We start from the raw sequence: 19,165 nt of genomic DNA on the forward strand, positions 1-19,165 counted from the left end.
CCTTACAAACAGACAAAGGTATCTAACATTTTTTATGGTTTTTTTTACAAAACAGGCCTCGTAAGTCCTTTAACCACTTAAGCTCTCAGTCGTTTTCACTTTATGCATCCGAGCAATGTTCACCTCCCATTCATTCGCCTATAACTTTATCACTACTTATCACAATTAACTGATCTATATCTTGTTTTTTCCGCCACCAATTAGGCTTTCTTTGGGGGGGGGGGGGTACATTTTGCTAAGAGCTACCTTACTGTAAATGCATTTTGACAGTAAAAATAAGAAAAAACCGGAAACAATTTATTATTTCTCAGTTTTCGGCCATTATAGTTTTAAAATAATACATGCCTCCATAATTAAAACCCACGTATTGTAATTGCCCATTTGTCACGGTTATTTCACCGTTTAAATTATGTCCCTATCACAATGTATGGTGACAATATTTTATTTGGAAATAAAAGAGCATTTTTCCCGTTTTGCATCCATCACTATTTACAAGCTTATAAAAAATATATATATATAGAAATATTTTATCTTTACATAGATATTTAAATAGTTTAAACCCTTAGGTAAATATTTATGTGTTTTTGTTTTTTCTTAAATTGTAATTTTTTTTTTTTATTAAACATTTTATGTGGGTATTTTTGGGAGGGGGGGAAGTAAATAGTGATTTATTTAGGGAAAAATTTGTGTAGTGTAATTTTTTTTTACTTTTAAATGTAGTTTTACTCTTTGGCCACAAGATGGCAAACTCGAGTTTGTTTACATGACGTCACTCTAAGCGTACAATGTACGCTTAGAGGGACATAGTCTCAGAAAAAGCGTAGCTTCCGAGAGAAGCTGACGCTTTTTCAGCGGGGGAGAGGAATCAGTGATCGGGCACCATAGCCCGATACATTGATTCCTGGACTACCAAATCCGCGGCCGGGAGTGCGCGTGCACTAGCGCGATCGGCCGCGGGAGCGCGCCTGTCCTCGACGTTTTTATACGTCAAGGAGGACAAAGTGGTTAATAGGCTGCCACTGAGCAGAGACAACAAAACATTCAATCTACTATGTAAATGTTTAACTACCTAACAACCGTGCCAGCAGCCCCAGGACCGCCTAACGCCAATTGGCGTCAAGTCCTGAGGCCGGCTACTACAGGAGATCGCGCGCGCGGATGCATGCACATCTCCGCTTGGAAGGCGGAGCTCCGCCTCGCCTTCGGTCTCAGAGCGGCGCTGTGTTGTGCGGCCCTGCAGCGAGCCCTTAAAGCTGCAGTGGCCCTTTTAGTAAAAAATGGCCTGGTCTTTAGGATGGTTTAGCACTGTGGTCCTCAAGTGGTTAAATTTAAAATAAAATGGGATGTCTAAAAAAAAAAAAAAAGTCATTTTTAGGAGTAGGAGGATAAATACAGCTCGGGTTCACTTTCACATTTTGCAAAAAAACATTTGTGGTGCTCTTTGACGTCTTCATTTTTAATTTGTGTGGGTTTGGGTAGGGGAAGGGTTTCCAAAAAAAAGCGCAGATCTCTAGATTGGGGTTAGCTGGACACAATGATGTGAATAAAAGTTCCCATATATCAGGCAATGTTTTGCAGATCGACTATGATGATCTCTCTCTGACAGGGGCGTATCTGGGTAATATAGCGCCTATAGCCATAGAGGTGATAATTAGCTCTTTGTTAGTGCTAAGCTGGTAATGAAGTGGTTGAAGGAGAGCCCCTACTGGGCCCCTCTGGTCCAGGGGCCCTGGTGCAGTTGCTACCTCTGCATCCTCTATTGCTACGCCACTGCCGCTAGCAGAATATCAGGAATACTGTCAATATTCTACTATTGGGCGCTGGATAATGCAGATATTGCTAATTTTACAAATTTTACTAATTTTTTATTGCTTTACCTGACCTTCCTCTCACACCTCCCCTCCCCTCTACCTACTCCAAATTCTGACCTATCGCTACCTACACCTAAGACTAACGCAGCTCCACTAGTTGCACCCAGGGCAGGTTTTACCATAAGGCACTGTAGGCACATGCCTACAGGCACCTGGCTCAATCCCCTCCTCTAGTGCCCCTCCCCTTGCTTCCCTATGCAGAGTCCTGAGCAGAGCATAAAGGAGAGGTTATTCACCCTGCTCACTGCACGCCAATTATTAAATCTCCCTTTAGTCAGGGGCACCTCTAGCTACTTGATACTGATGGTACTTCTGGCTAACCAGTACTAAGGGACACCTGTAGCTACCTATGACAGGCAAGGGAAGTAAGGGAGAAGTGACAGCTGGGACAGCCAGCACACTTGCGGTAGTTTTCAGCGCGGGTTTGTAGGTTCATGGAGGGTGAAGTCTAGGATGCCAGGACATCTGTTCCTATAGGCTCCTGTGATGTAAATCCGGGCCTGCTTACACTCAACAACTCACCCCTGCCACTTCCACACTCTACCCCCCAAAAGGAGGAGACAGAAAACGGAAAAGCCAATGGAAAAAAGTACAACATCCTTGGAATGTGTGCTTGACTTGTTGCTGTGGACGTGGTTAGGCTGGTAGCCCTGCGCTGACATTTAGTTATTATTTATTGATGCATCCATCCTCTCTTCATACATTCATTCCACACAATGGGAGCAGCGAATTGAATTAATCAGCCATCTATAAATCGTGTAAGCCTCCCCCGCCTCCCATGTAAGCCTATTAACATATTTGTTATTGGATTCCCGGCAGTTACTTAACAAGACAACAAGACATCCCCTCTAGGCGTTATATGTTCCGCTTGTCAGCCTGCATCTCGCTGCGCGGTATCCAGGGACAGGTAGCTCCGTCTATCGTGTATTGCAGCGCGCTCTGCCACGCACCGAGAATTCTGATGATACCCCAAACGCTTCTGAGTCATTTTAATTGAATGACCTTAATTACAATTACAAAATATATTACAATTAATAATACAGTAGCACGGGTATTCTACCGTTTTGTCTGCATCAATGTGGCTACGCACAACACAACCAAAATCGTTCCGTTTGTAGACTAGCATAGAAAAAATGGATTGCGTTTTCTACCAGTCTCTGGATCTTGTATTGTTTGGCAAGTTTGTATTATTATAATTATTATTTTTAGTATGTGTATAGCTCTGACATGAGTATATCGTCTTGTCACTTAGCTGTCCCTGAGAGGGGCTCACAATCTAATCCCACCATAGCCATATGTCTATGTATGTGCCATGTAGTGTATGTATTGTAGTCATGGGCCAATTTAGGGAAAGCCAATTAACTTATTTGATCAAAAAAATTAATAGTAAATAAAATAAAATTTCCTTTTAAACAATACCAGTTGCCTGACAATCTTGCTGGTCTATTTGGCTGCAGTAGTTTCTGAATCACACCAGAAACCAGCATGCAGCTAATCTTGTCAGATCTAAAAATAATGTCAGAAACCCCTAATCTGCTGCATGCTTGTTCAGGGGCAATGGTTACAAATATCAGAGGCAGAGGGTCAGCAGGACAGCCAGGCAACTGGAATTGTATAAAAGGAAATAAATATGGCTCCTCCATATCCCTCTAAATACAGTTGTCCTTTAAAGACTGTGTTCCTTCAAGGTTAATATATTTTCAATTAATGTATTTTTGATATGTATATAGAGTGGGGTATAGTACTGTATTAGCTAGGCCTATTTTTAACATTGAGTCTCGAGCAACCAAAAAGCACACTTATTCAGCATGTTAACCATTTCCTGCAGTATGGCCGCTTATAAATGTCCACCTTAGGTGTAAATAGGATGTTTATTCTGCGCAAGTGCATGGAGGGGATGCGTATGCATATGCATACAGGGCTGTATTTGTACTCTTTATCACCCAAGGCACACAGTCACCAGCTGCCCCTTGACCAACCGCACCCTAACACCACCCCCTCCCCCCCAAAAAAAAAAAACTTGCCTTACTAGATCATCCTGGTGCCCACTGTCCAGCACTGGGACCCTCCTAAGCATATTCAGACCCCATCACTGTTGTTTGGAACCCTCTACTTCCGTGTGGCTGCGCTTTCAGTATCGGTCACCAAATGGCTCCCCCTTTAGTAGGTGTCCGTGTGCAGTCCTCCCCCCTCCTTTAGTATAGGTAGCCAGACAGTGTTCCCTCCCCCCTTTAGTATAGGGAGTCTGATGCTGCCACCCTTTAGTATAAGGAGCCTGGTGATTCCCCCCCCCCCCCCCTCTTTGTATAGGAATCCTGATAATTAAAACGCCCCCCCCCCCCCCCCGTACCATTGGTCAAAATGATGGTCAAATGATGTTGAAGAATTGGAAACATTGATAACCCAACTTGTGGACAGGTGTTTCAGCCTGTTTTGACCATCATCAGTACAAAGTATGAATTGATATGGCTGTATTCTGTATTTACGGTAACATACGGTAACAATTTTTCAATGGGTTTGGCTTCTGAGTTCCTTTTAGCCCTTTACACATATGTAAGCTGTTCTGGCTCTTCATAAAATAAGTTTGCATGCTGTAATACTAGAAGTGGTATTGTGAAACCTGTATGCAGGGACATGAGCTTGCAATCCGTGGACAACTATTACTTATATTTAGCTAGACCAAAGTTTAGTTATACTACTGGTGCAAGAACATGAGCTTGCAATCCATGGACAACTATTACTTATATTTAGCTAAATCTAAGTTTAGTTATACTACTGGTGCAGGAACAGAGGTCAGAGATCACAACTCCAACCAATCCCTTCCGATCGGAAGGTCAGGAGGTCGTTGTACCGCTTCAACAGAATTTTTTTTACCAGTGTTTTACTGCTCAGTGCTGTATACAACTAAGCACCAATAAACTTTCCAAAACTGATCTGAAGCTTATCGATCAGATGCAGTAGATACGGAAAGTATTCACAGCGCATCACTCTTTTTCACATTTTGTTATTTTACAGCCTTATTACAAAATTGATTCAATTCATTGTTTCCTCTGAATTCTACACAACACCCTCTAAGGACAAGGTGAAAAAGTTAACTTGAGGTTTTGGCAAATTTACAAAAAAACAAACAAAAAAAAACCGATCAATCACAAGTACATAAGTATTCACAGCCTTTGCTCAATACTTTGTTGATGCACCTTTGACAGCAATTACAGCCTCAAGTCTTTGTGAATATGATGTCACAAGCTTGGCACACCTATCCTTGGCCAGTGTCACCAATTTCTCTTTGCAGCACCTCTCAAGCTCCATCAGGTTGGGTGGGAAGCGTCAGTGCACAGCCATTTTAAAATCTCTCCGGAGATGTCCAATCAAATTCAAGTCCGGGCTTTGCCTGGGCCACTCGAGGACATTCATAGTTGTCCTAAAGCCACTCCTTTGATATCTTGGCTGTGTGCTTTACAGTCGTTGTCCTGCTGAAAAATGAACTGTCGCCCCAGTTCAAGAACGCTCTGGAGCAGGTTTTTATCTAGGATGTCTCTGTACTTTGCTGCTGTCATCTTTCCCTTTACCCATGCTTCACTGTTGGGATAGTATTGGAGTGGGCGTGAGCGGTGCCTGGTTTCCTCTAATGATGCTGGCAATGCCAACGTGTATGGCATGAGGCTATAAGGCATTACACATCTAGTTAGGGACCTGCCTTGCATGCAGGACTCTGACCAGAGCTTGTGTGAGTAGAACACTTTGCATTGGTCAGAATTGTGACAGGTGAACCAGAGTGGATTGAGGACCATGCTTGATTTAAAATGCATTAGCATTCTTTGTAGCTTTTATGCATGTTATGATGATTGCTGCTATTCACGGAAGTCTGTTTCTGTTGTGTCCTAGGAGAGGTGCCTTTTGTAACATCACAACAGGGGGTCTCCAGCAGCTTTCCAGGTCTTCTGCACCTCTGCTCATTGTCAACAGTAATTAGATGTGGAATTAAAATAGTGAACTGAGTGGGTGTTATGCACTAGAACATGTTAAGAATCTGTACGATATGAACACCCTCCCCCCCCCCCCCCCTTACTATTCTTGCCTCATTTCTCGTAAGAGTATGAATGTAGAGCAGTGTCTGAGTTCTTGTATCCTTATCTGCAGATTATGCTTCTGACGGACCCAGAGATTGAGAGCAGCCTACTGATCAGCTCCGATGAGGGAGCCACCTACCAGAAGTACAGACTCAATTTCTATATCCAGAGCCTTCTGTTCCATCCCAAGCAGGAGGACTGGATCCTGGCCTACAGCCAAGACCAGAAGGTAAGATTTAATCAAAGCCTTCAGCTTTACTGACAAGCAGAACACGGTGCTCAAATAAAGCGCTGAGATCGCTGAATTCCACCAGTTATCAGTTTAACTTTTATTATGCAGTACTTGCAAAGGCAATGCAGCTGATGAGCTAAACTGGACACTGAGAGCGCCCCCTCAAGGCTGGCTGAGAGCATGGCGTGTGCAGGGGCAAAACTGCAAAAGATGACATTGTGATTGAAGGGGTAATATACTCCCCAAGCTAAAAATTTCAGTAACTACTCTTAGTTACATAAAAGAACATTTGAAAGTATTCCTAAAAGGGGCATATCTACCATGTATGGGCCCTCCTTGCAAAATAAATTTTCATGCCCCCCCCCCCCCGGGTCCATAGCCCCCCCTCTCCCCCCCCCCCCAAAGACACCAGGCAGGCAGCCAGTAAACAAGCATCCCCTCCCACCATGCAGAGTAGCGCAGGGAGCGTTAAATCTATGTGCTTCCAGCGCCACAAATCTCTGTGCATTACAGCATCAGCATTCTCTGCTGCGATTCGCTGAGCTCCTGATCACATGACATGCATCGGTCATGTGATAGGGGAGCTGGTGAATGGCAGCAGAGAGAGTGTGCTGTGATGCATGGAGGTGACCCGCAGCACTGGAACAGGTAGCAAGTGTAATATTACCTGCTTCCGGCGCCGTGGATCTCCATGTATTACAGCAGCAGCACTCTCTCTGCTGCCCTTCGCCAAGCTCCCGATCACATGACTCACATTGGTGATGAGATCAGGAGATGGTGAATGGCATCAGAGGGAGTGTGCTTTGATGCATGGAGGAGACCCGCAGCGTTGGAACAGGTAGCGAGTGTAATATTACCTGCTTCCAGTGCTGCCGGTCTCCTCTGTGCATCACAGCACACGCTCTCTGATGCCGTTCACCAGCTCCTGATCACATGACTGTTGTCGGGAGCTCAGCAAAGAGCAGCAGAGAGTCTGTTGCTGGGATGCACAGAGATTTTCAGCATTTTTTCCATTATGACTGTTGCAATTATATTTAAAGGATACCTAAACTGACACGTGACATGATCAGATAAACGTGTATTTGTGATTACTGCATAGATACAACTAGTCTATGTTATTTTTTTTTAATTCTCCCTGAAAGAGTTAAATATTTAAGTATGCAAGTGACATTGTAGTTGTGACATAGTGGGACTATATCCTAACCTTCACTGATAAGGAAAAGGAATTGCAGTCATAAAACTCTTTCCTGGCAGAGAACAGCTTCTGAGTGCATGGAATAGATAAGAAAATGCCAATAGTTCATAGAATGTGGCTCTGACCAAAGGCTATCAGTCTCTCATCATAATCAGAAGTAAAAAACGACTTTAGAAAAAATACTATATCCAACACCACCACATTTCCCTGGGTGCAACACGCCCTGAACAGCTCTGTGACTGCAGGGTTGGTTGTTGTGTGTGTGGGGGGGGGGGGAGGGGGGGAGGTCTTATATCGATATTGACCCAGTTTAGTTACACATTTTTTGTGGGGGTCTATGAAGGAGTTTTCACACAGTGGTTCAACTATTGAGCGTTGCCTGGTCAACTATAGTACAATTTGAACACCTATAAAGGGAACCTGAGGGGTTGCGGAGAAATTATACATACCTGAGGCTTCCTTCAGCCCTTTCCAGGCTGATTGTTCCCTTGCCGTCCTCCTCTGCTGCCTGGATCATCTTGTATTTGGCCTTGAAAGTCCACCGCTCTGGGCTGTTTTGCGCATGCTCGGCCGCATGTGCTCTCCCGGCAATAAGAACGCTACGGGAGAGCTGTATAGCTGGACTGTGCCGAATGGCCCCAACTTAAGGACTTTTCGGGTCAAATTCGAGACGATCCAGCGATCAGTCTGGGGAGGGGGGGACTTTTCTGAAGGAAGTCCCAGGTATGTATAATTTCTCTCTCCCTCCCTGTCTCAGGTTCCTTTTAAGGATATTTTAATATTCCCAATTTTTGCAATTCTAAACTTTGTCACACTGTGTAAAAAATGTGTCATTCAGCTGAGTCACTACAACATTAAATCCATTTTTTTTATTTAGTTTTTAAACATGAAATTCAAAACAGATATTTTAAAAAAAAATGTTACCTACCCATCATGCTTCTCTCTGCCTTCATTAATAATGAACAATATTAAGTCATCTTTGGCTTCAAGCTGGGTCAGGCAAGTCCCCTTCTCTTCCTACTTTTGAATTTTTAAGTATATAAGTCTGTCATTTAAAACCCTGATTTATTGTGATAGTTTGCAGAATAATATGATACTTCATGGATAATGATAGATAAATGTAAAGCAGTCTTAGGATTTAGGTGTGCTATAACATAGTTTGTTTGTAAATAATACTATTGCGTTCTCTGTTTCTGTCCTCCAGCTGTTCAGCTCTTCAGAGTTTGGCCGTCGTTGGCTGCTCCTTAGCGAGTCGGTGGCACCAAATCGATTTTACTGGTGAGAATCTGTATAATATCCTTCTCGTTATAAACTATATCAATGTGCAATACTCTATTATGGAAGATTGAAAAGTTACAGTAAACAGAGCCTCTGAGTTCTCCTATTGCTCTAAAGCAATGCCAAGTCAATAAAAACACAAAAGAGGTGTGTAGGTGTGTGTGTGTGTGTGTGTGTGTGTGTGTGTGTGTGTGTGTGTGTGTGTGTGTGTGTGTGTGTGTGTGTGTGTGTGTGTGTGTGTGTGTGTGTGTGTGTGTGTGTGTGTGTGTGTGTGTGTGTGTGTGTGTGTGTGTGTAAGTGTGTGTGTGTGTGTGTGTGTGTGTGTGTGTGTGTGTGTGTGTGTGTGTGTGTGTGTGTGTGTGTGTGTGTGTGTGTGTGTGTGTGTGTGTGGGGTATACACAGGAATATGCACAGGAAAAGGTATGCACAGGAATATTACAAAAATGTGGCATATTTTGTACATAAAACCAATATATTTTGATTGGAACACATTAAAACGTGGCCAAAAACCATTACGCATAGCAAATATGCAATATTATGTATACATAAACAGCCATAATATTCTATCACTGCAGTCGCCCCTGATATGTTTATTCCTCCGCCAATTGTAGCAGCATAATGACAGAAGAAATGTAAATTATCAAGCAATGCTTTATATACGAGCCTTTGTAAAGACCTGCCTGATCATATACGTTTTCATATTGTTTCTGCCAATATGCTGCGACACTTGGCATAAGCATACTGGGGACTATTGCAGTGAGACGATATTATGGCCGCTTATGTATACATATTATTGCTTATTCTCTAGGCATGATGGTGTATGACTGTGTTTTGATGTTTTTCAATTAAAGTATATTGGTTTTCTTTTGAAAAGAATACATCTCTATACCCTTTTCTCCTCTTACATATAGCTTTTGTTTTTCTATTGGCTTGTATTTATCTTCATTTAGGAGTTTCTTGACAGTTCTGAACTTCAGCAATATTAGGCACATACAGTTTAATTGTCTAAGCGGGATTGTCAGCCATAAAATCAAATTTCATTTACCCACGGCTCTGTGTTTATTATGCAGTCTACAACCTGACCCTGCATTCCAAGCATTCCAATATAATCATAAATGTTTTTGCTGTAATAAATTATCTGTCAGCCTGGCTCGATTTGGTACATTGCCAATGAGAAGGAAGCTTGTTATCTCCCCACCCACATTCCTGCTGCTCACTGATTGGCTGAGGGATGTTTAGTGTGAAGCTGCTGAAATACAATCTATTCTGTGCTCACATGTGTTTACAAAGCAAGCTAGATATGACAGTGCAGTTTCTATGAGAAAAAAAGAGTAAGGGAGGAAAATTACATCAGGTAACCCTGCTGCTTTTAGTTCTATCTGTTAAAGTACCCCTGAACTGGGGGAAAAACTTTTAAATAATGCCCATGATGGGGTAGATGACCTCTGAAGAAACTGCCTGGCTCTGCTCCTTGCCATCGCCTACCCCCCCCCCCCCCATTCCCTATTGCTCTTGCATCACCCAGAAGTTCCTCCGAGTGGCACAGAGCTATTGAGAGGTGCACAGGCGCGAGTTTTGAGCCGTACTTGTGTAGTAAAAGAAAGCACACATGAATGAGCGCATGCTTTCTCTTTGCTTGCGTTGAATTGGAACTTGCGCCTGCTAGGGGGAGTTAACTGGTTTTCATATACAACTGGAGGACTCTGTCGAATATAAAAGTGAGTGAAGATCAGAAATAGAGGGGACCTCGACAGCAGCAAGTAGTGCCAGGGCAGTTGCCCACCATGGTCTGTATTTCAAAAATGTTACCCTGGTTCAGGGGTACTTGATCGTTAATCTGAAGGAAATGGGATGTAGCGGCTGTCACAGAACAACTGAGGGAGAAATCAGAACTGTCCCAGTGTGCAAAGAGGCATGGTCTTTGACAGTAAGGATTAACGTACCTACGTCACCATTTCTAGCTGATGCGCTGCACACCACGCTCTGTCTTCTCCACACCTCCACCTTCTGGAAGTTTAGTTTTGAAGGTGGAAGTGTCGGGAAGTTGGAGAGCAGCGTGCAGGGCAACAGTAAGAGGCGGCAATATAGGTAGGTTCACCCCCTCTGCTGTGAACCAAACCACCCCGCTGCCACCTGTGGACTGCGCGAACCACTGTGTGCAACAGTCACAAGCTGAATGCAAAACATCTGCTGAAACCATCATTAATTTTCACTGTAGGGCTTAAAAGAGAACTGTAAGCGCGCACACACACACGCACGCACGCACGCACGCACGCACGCACGCACGCACACACACACACACACACACACACACACACACACACACACACACACACACACACACACACGCACACACACGCACACACACGCGTCACCAAAGAGGAGAAAAGGCTCTGAACCCCTGAGAGCCTTCCCATTCCTCTTTGCGTTCCCTCGTTCCACCACCGGGCCTCCAAACTCCAACTTTGAAGACCATGGAATACTCGGGTTATGAGTTATCGTACAGCGCCGTTCTCTTTTGGAAGTACTCAGAGATCCTAATACTTCCGAGGAGATCCGAGGACTAGATTTGTACAGGGGCCTGACGGTGGAATAAGAGGTTGCAGAGAGGACTTTGTTTTAAGAGGCTACAGTTGTCCTTCAACAAAATAAAGCAGTTGTTTAATAATGCACAGAGATACAACTGATGTAAATGTGATTGGAACCAGATGTCAGTGCTAACCAACCAGAGTAGTGAAGCCTTAAAGAGACTCTGTAACAAAAATTGCACCCTGTTTTTTATCATCCTACAAGTTCCAAAAGCTATTCTAATCTGTTCTGGCTTACTGCAGCACTTTCTACTATCACAGTCTCTGTAATAAATCAATGTATCTTTCCCCTGTCAGACTTGTCGGCCTGTGTCTGGAAGGCTGCCAAGTTCTTCAGTATTGTGGTTCTGCTATGAACTCCCCCTTCCAGGCCCCTCTATGCACACTGCCTGTGTATTATTTATTTAGGGCAGCTTCTCTCTTCTCTCTTATCTTTTACAAGCTGGATAAATCGTCCTCTGAGCTGGCTGGGCTTTCACATACTGAAGAATTACAGACAAGGGCAAAGCTGTTTGCAGGAAGAAAAGAGCAGCCTGAAACTTCAGTGCATGAGAACAGGGGGAAAGAAACACACAAATGATGTCTTGAGATTCAAAAGGAAGGCTGTATACAGCCTGCTTGTGTATGGATGTATTTTCTATGTGTGGACATACTGTACATCAACCTACTTCCTGTTTTGGTGGCCATTTTGTTTGTTTATAAACAAACTTTTTAAAACTGTTTTTAACCACTTTTAATGCTGCGAGGAGCGGCGAAATTGTGTCAGAGGGTATAGGAGATGTCCCCTAACGCACTGGTATGTTTACTTTTGTGCGATTTTAACAATACAGATTCTCTTTAACATAAACGAGAATGGGGCCATTATAACTAAAGCCAGCGACAACTTTTAAGTGGCTCATTAAGTCTGGGCTCCATAAGCAACGTATTCCATAGAGTGGTACAAAATTAAAACTAATAAACCAAGCTGCCATTATGACCTTAATATCACAGAAATAATTAAAACGCTTGTTTTGCTTCTCCTTCCTCGCATTGTCTTTTGGCAATAAAACCCAGGACAATGAGGGTGAAAAGCTGCCGGGCCCCTCAGACGTGAGACATGGCTTAATAGTCCTTAATCATCGGAGGGGCCCGAGTTACCGGGTCGCTTTGTTTAAAATGACTTAAGGGCATCTCTCTACAGGTTGCAAATGCTCCTTGAATATTAATTCAATATAAAACAACGTAGCTTGGAAGCATTCCAGTAATTGTTTACTAGAACACAAGGATCGGCAGATAAGCGGCGTAGGCACCATCTAATTAAAACTGGGTTGCTATTCAGTGCAAATGGTGTGCTGGGGAATGGCAATGCACTTATTAGCAGATGCGCGTTGACTATACATAAAGGGTGCTAATGCATTCATAAACATCTCGAAGGGGCTGGTGGGTTTTGAACTTCATTGTCGTTGGAAATCAGTTCAAATGGTGAGAGTTTCAAGAACGGAACAAAGGGTTTTTCTGTTATTTTTTTTTCACCTACGCGTTTTGAGCGCGAGATTGTAATTATGGAAATATTTCCAGGAAGAATGAAAGAGAACACAAACGTAGCTATAAAGTCATGTAAATGATCTTGCGAAACGCGCCGACACCAAATCATTTTTAATTGGCCTTCTCCTCGGATGGTGGGAGAGCGGATGTGACCCGTTGATGTATGAGAGGTCGTAGAAGGGTGGCGGATGGAGGTGACCTGTGATGCTTATGCAGGGCTGGTTATTGATCTCCGCTTATGACGTGAATGGATTACTACTTGTGTTGAGTGCAGCGAATGTCGTAAAAGTAGCTCTGCCTATCTGTTTACCTAGTTGAATGAATCTGTTGCAGTTTGCCAGATCTGAATCACAGTAGGAAAATACACATATTTACATGGATCCAGGCCCAGATTTACATAACAGGAGCCTATAGGCACAGATGTCCTGGCACCTTAGATTTCGCCCTCCATGAACCTACAATAGCCCATCTAACTGGACTGCTGTGCCAGATGTCACTTCTCCTTTGCCTGTCATATGTTACTAAGTATTAGGTAGCCAGAGGTACACTCAGTACTTCGTAGCTAGAGGTGCCCCCAAGTATTAGGTATCTAGAGGAACCTCAGTATTAAGTAGCTAGTGGTGCCCCCCGACTGAACGGAGGTGTGGTTAGTGGAATGTCGAGAGCTGGGTGAGTAACCTCTCATTTACACTCTCATCAGAACTCTGCATAGGGAAGGAGGGAGGGAGGCACTCGCGGAGGGGAGTGAGCTGCCTTTCCATCATCAGGAGCCTGTAGGCACGTTCCTACAGTGCCTTATGGAAACTCCAGCCTTGCATACATCTGCACATGAGCCCTGAAAGAGGGACAAATGAGGGAGAGAGAGGCGAGGGAGAGAGAGGCATTGGGTTCCCAAAGAGGGACTGTCCCTCCAAAACCGGGACAGTTGGGGGTTATGTTTTATGGGCAAACAGCAAGAAACTCGCAATACACAACGCTTCTCTGTAATTTTTCTGGTGCTTCTGTACTGGAGCAAATTCTCCAAAAATGCAACAGGACCGATGTTTGCGCTCAGCCGAAATCAGATCTCAACAATGTAACGATGTAATGGAGGTTTATATATATAGAGCCAGACTCCTTGCACTTTGTGGAATACAAGTGATCTGCAAAACGCAGGAAAGCGTACAGTGGAAGATTGACTCATACCTGAGTATCCAGGTCATGGGTCAGGTTGATTGGGTTCCTCACAGATTCCAATGCAAATAGTGGTTAAGAGGCACCCAGTTGGTAACTTGGGCACTGAGTACACATACTGAGTAGACAGTTATCTATTACATTGAGTAAAATAGGGGTTAATTTCCATAGCCAATCACTGCTAGGGCTTGATTCACAAAGCGGTGCTAACAGTTAGCACGCTGGTGAAAAGCCCTTTATCACGCCTAAACTCAGTTAAGGCATGATAAGTTTAGGTGTGATAAGTTTAGGCGTGATAAGTTTAGGCGTGATAACTATAGCACCAACTGGGTTAGCACCGCAATGCACAGGACAGCTGATCAAAAGTTTTGCACTAGCAAAGTCTGGTGCACTTCGCATAGAGTTTAATGGTGCTGCTTTGTGTGCGGGACTTTGCGCGCGATCTAAACTTATCTAAAATTATCACGCCTAAACTTATCACGCCTAAACTGGCTTTTCACCAGCGTGGTGCAATGGTTATCACACCTAAAGTCTTTTAGGTGTGCTAACTGGGTTAGCACCGCTTTGTGAATCAGGCCCCTAGACTATATAACCGATCAGCTACTATACTTTTAGTCATTTGGGCACCATGGGATAGTGTTAGGCATTAGGAGGGGTGAGTTAATGTTAGGCACTAGGAAGGTAGGTTAGTGTGGGAGCATTAGGAGTGGGTAAGTATGAAAATAGGGCCGGATAAATCTATGGTAAAATATCAGTAATGCAGGCTCCACCCAGTGTGAAGGCAAACAGACAGTGATTCAGTATGAACTCCACTGGCCAGATTACTTACTTACACACAGCGGTGTATAATAATACCATACAAATACCATGCCATAATACCATACAAAACACACTAACACAGTGCTTGCTATGGTTTTGTGGTGCACCCTTGCAACTTTTAACCTGAACCCGATATGAGAGTGAGATGGAGCCTGTCATGTTTATTTCCTTTTAAACAATACTAGTTACCTGGCAGCCCCACTGGTGTATTTGGCTGCAGTATTTTCTGAATTACATCCGAAACAAGCATGCATCTAATCTTGTCAGATCTGACAATAATGTCAGAAACGCCTGATCTGCTGCATGCTTGTCCAGGGTCTGTGGGTGAAAGTATTAGAGGCAGAGGATCAGCAGGGCAGCCAAGCAACTTGTATTGCTTAAAAGGAAATAAATATGGCAGCCTTCATATCACTCTCACCTTGGGTTCACTTTAAAGGATACCCGAAGTGACATGTGACATGATGAGATGGACATGTGTATGTACAGTGCCTAGCACACAAATAACTACGCTGTGTTCCTTTTTTTCTTTTTCTGGCTGAAAGCGTTAAATATCAGGTATGTAAGTGGCTGACTCAGTCCTGACTCAAACAGGAAGTGACTACAGTGTGACCCTCACTGATAAGAAATTCCAACTATAAAACACTTTCCTAGCAGAAAATGGCTTCTGAGAGCAAAAAAGAGATAAAAAGGGGAATTTCTTATCAGTGAGGGTCACACTGTAGTCACTTCCTGTCTGAGTCAGGACTGAGTCAGCCACTTACATACCTGATATTTGACTCCTTTAGACAGAGAAAAAAAAGGAACACAGCATAGTTATTTGTGTGCTAGACACTGTACATACACATGTCTATCTCATCATGTAACATGTCACTTCGGGTATCCTTTAAAGCACCGGCCTAGAGGGCCTTTGCCTAAAAACGGTCCTTGGCTCACAGCCGAGAATAAGGGCAAAAGCCTGGTAAAAGAAAGTCTCTTCCAACAGCGTAGCTTTTTTCCCTCCTGTGGATAGTGCCGATTTTACCGTTACACTGCTGAAGAAAGTTTTACGATTTTTGGATATACTTTTTGTTTAATTGCTGTGAATTCACCCATACCTCTTTGTAAAATAAGAACACTTTTTTAAGTTGGTATAAAAGAAGTTTAAAAACTCCTTCGAAGTGCGAGGCGGCTTTGAATTAAAACGCGTAGAACTCCCCAAGCTGCGCTCGCTTAGAACTTTGTTCTGTCAGCTCTTCACATCTGCCGCGCAAAGGTTGGATTACCCCGAGGAGGTGCGTATACGTTATGACAGAGTAATGGCGTCTCTAACCGTACCGTTCAGCGGGATAATCTCGTTCTGCGCGGAGGATGTATGACCGTTGATGCGTGCCAGCGCGGATATTTCCGAAAGATAAATCCCTCAATACAAATACGAGGTATAATTGAATTACAGAGCTATTATCATGTGCAGAGTGGAGAGATGTTATTGCCGTATTTTGACAAGGTAATGTTTGCTAAAGTATCTCTGCTCATCCAGTCATTCCGCTGCAGGTCTCTGGCAAAACATGTTCTTTTTATGGGATATTACCTCTGTAGATAGTGTCAGCCGCTAAAGAATTATGGCCCATAATGTAAACGAAGATTTTAGCTCGCCACACGTTGCATTGTTGACTGTTGTTTTTTTTTATTAAAGGGGCCGTGAGCTTAAAACCGAACTCTGTCAAAGTAAAATAAAAAATGTGGCCCTCATATTATTATTATTTAATATTTATATAGCACCGACATCTTCCGCAGCAATGTACAGAGTATATTTTCTTGTCACTTAACCCTCCTGGCGGTTAATTTTTTTTTGCCACTTAGGCAAAATCCTTTTTTTTTTATTTTGTTTTTTTTGTTTCATGTAAAGCTACCAGAGTGGTAGCTACATGAAACACCACTAGAGGGCGCATGTGTCCCTCTAGTGCGATCGTCGCCGGCATCAATAGCAAACAGGGGAACGCGTATATAACACGCTCCCCTGTTTGGCTTCTCCTGTCGCCATGGCGACGATCGGAGGAGTGACGTCATGGACGTCAGCCGACGTCCTGACGTCAGACACCTCCGATCCAGCCCATAGCGCTGCCCGGAACTCATTGGTCCGGGCAGCGCAGGGCTCTGGCGGGGGGGGGGGGGGGCACTCTTGCGCCGCTGCGTGCGGGCGATCGCCGCAGAGCGGCGGCGATCGAGCTGTACGCGCGGCTAGCAAAGTGCTAGCTGCGCGTACAGCATTTTAAACTGCGCAAATCGCCCCACCAGGGGCTGAGATATCTTCCTGCGCGGCATAGCCCGAGCTCAGCTCGGGCTTACCGCCAGGAAGGTTGAAGGACAACTGCAACTAGAGGGATATGAAGCTGCCATATTTATTTCCTGTTAAGCATACCAGTTGCCTGGCTATCCTCCTGATCCTCTGCTTCTAAAGGTGGCCACACACCATACAATTTGTAATATCTGTTCAATTTAAGAATTGCAATCAATTTTTCTGACTAATTGTATCATTTCAAAAACATGACCAATGTACCACACACCTATGTTCAATTTCTTCCTCAATTATGATAAAAATGATTGGAAACTCACAGAAAATTGCTAGGGTGTGTATATTAATAAATTAACAATCCAACACACACCATACAATCTTTAGTAGAAATTGAAGAAAAATATCTGGCATTCTGGATCGATTTAAATCGAAAAAAACGGGAAATCCGATCGGATTCTGAGAGATACGATCGTTTTTATCGAATTACTGTAAAATCGGATAATTTTATTGTATCGTGTGTGGCCACCTTTATACCTTTAGCCATAGACCCTGAACAGACATGCAACAGATCATCAGGTGTTTTGTGACATTATTGTCAAATCTGACATGATTAGCTTGTTTCTGGTCTGATTCAGACACCACTGCAGCCAAATAGATCAGAAGGACTGCCTGGCAACTGGTATTGTTTAACAGAAAATAAATGTCAGCCTTCATATTCTTCTCACTACAGTTGTCCTTTTATTGATATATATATATATATATATATATATGTATATATATATATATATATATATATATATATATATAATATATATATATATATATATATATATATATATATACATATATATATATATATATATATATATATATGCGTTTTTGTTTATGTATCTACATACTTATTGTCTTGTACATGAGATGGTTGCTATCTAGCATGGCTGGCAACTCCCTCTTCCATGTACAGCATCCATGTACAGCAGTGCCCCTCCCATTCCATGTGCAGCCCCCTCTTCCATGTGTATCATTCATGTACAGCAGCGCCCCTCCCATTCCATGTACTGTCCCCTCTTCCAAGTGTATCATCCATGTATAGCAGCCCCTCCCATTCCATGTGCAGCCCCCTTTTCCAAGTGTATCATCCATGTACAGCAGCGCCCCTCCCATTCCATGTGCAGCCCCCTCTTCCATGTGTATCATCCATGTATAGCAGCCCCTCCCATTCCATGTGCAGCTCCCTCTTCCATTTGTATCATCCATGTACAGCAGCGCCCCTCCCATTCCATGTGCAGCTCCCTCTTCCATGTTTATTATCCATGTACAGCAGCTCCTCCCATTCCATGTGCAGCCCCCTCTTCCATGTGTATCCATGTACAGCAGTGCCCCTCCCATTCCATGTGCAGCCCCCTCTTCCATGTGTATCCATGTACAGCAGTGCCCCTCCCATTCCATGTGCAGCTGCCTCTTCCATGTGTATCATCCATGTACAGCAGCTCCTCCCATTCCATGTGCAGCCCCCTCTTCCATGTGTATCCATGTACAGCAGTGCCCCTCCCATTCCATGTGCAGCCCCCCCTTCCATGTGTATCCATGTACAGCAGCACCTCTCCCATTCCATGTGCAGCCCCCTCTTCCATGTGTATCATCCATGTATAGCAGCCCCTCCCATTCCATGTGCAGCCCCCTCTTCCATGTGTATCATCCATGTATAGCAGCCCCCCCCCCATTCCATGTGCAGCCCCCTCTTCCATGTGGATCATCCATATACAGCAGCCCCCTCCCATTCCATGTGCAGCCCCCTCTCTCATGTGTATCCATGTACAGCAGCCCCCTCCCATTCCATGTGCAGCCCCCTCTCTCATGTGTATCCATGTACAGCAGCCCCCTCCCATTCCATGTGCAGCCCCCTCTTCCATGTGTATCCATGTACCGCAGTGCCCCTCCCATTCCATGTACAGCCCCCTCTTCCATGTGTATCATCCATATACAGCACCCCCCTCCCATTCCATGTGCAGCCCCCTCTTGCATGCGTATCATCCATGTACAGCAGCCCCCTCCCATTCCATGTGCAGCCCCCTCTTCCATGTGTATCATCCATGTACAGCAGCTCCTCCCATTCCATGTGCAGCCCCCTCTTCCATGTGTA

General features: G+C 43.9%; 1 protein-coding gene across 14 annotated transcripts in view; it reads left to right on the forward strand.

Moving 5' to 3' along the window:
* The window catches only part of LOC137535751 (VPS10 domain-containing receptor SorCS1-like), a 1,470,659-nt gene that overhangs the window by 1,115,404 nt on the left and 336,090 nt on the right, over positions 1 to 19,165 (forward strand). For all 14 annotated transcript variants that reach the window (XM_068257627.1, XM_068257625.1, XM_068257626.1 and 11 more), the window contains 2 exons: positions 6,012 to 6,170; positions 8,573 to 8,646. In XM_068257627.1, coding sequence (XP_068113728.1) covers positions 6,012 to 6,170; positions 8,573 to 8,646 — 233 coding nt within the window. The remainder of the gene's footprint in view (positions 1 to 6,011; positions 6,171 to 8,572; positions 8,647 to 19,165) is intronic.

The sequence above is a fragment of the Hyperolius riggenbachi genome, chromosome 10 (assembly GCF_040937935.1).
Source record: "Hyperolius riggenbachi isolate aHypRig1 chromosome 10, aHypRig1.pri, whole genome shotgun sequence".
NCBI lineage: Eukaryota > Metazoa > Chordata > Amphibia > Anura > Hyperoliidae > Hyperolius > Hyperolius riggenbachi.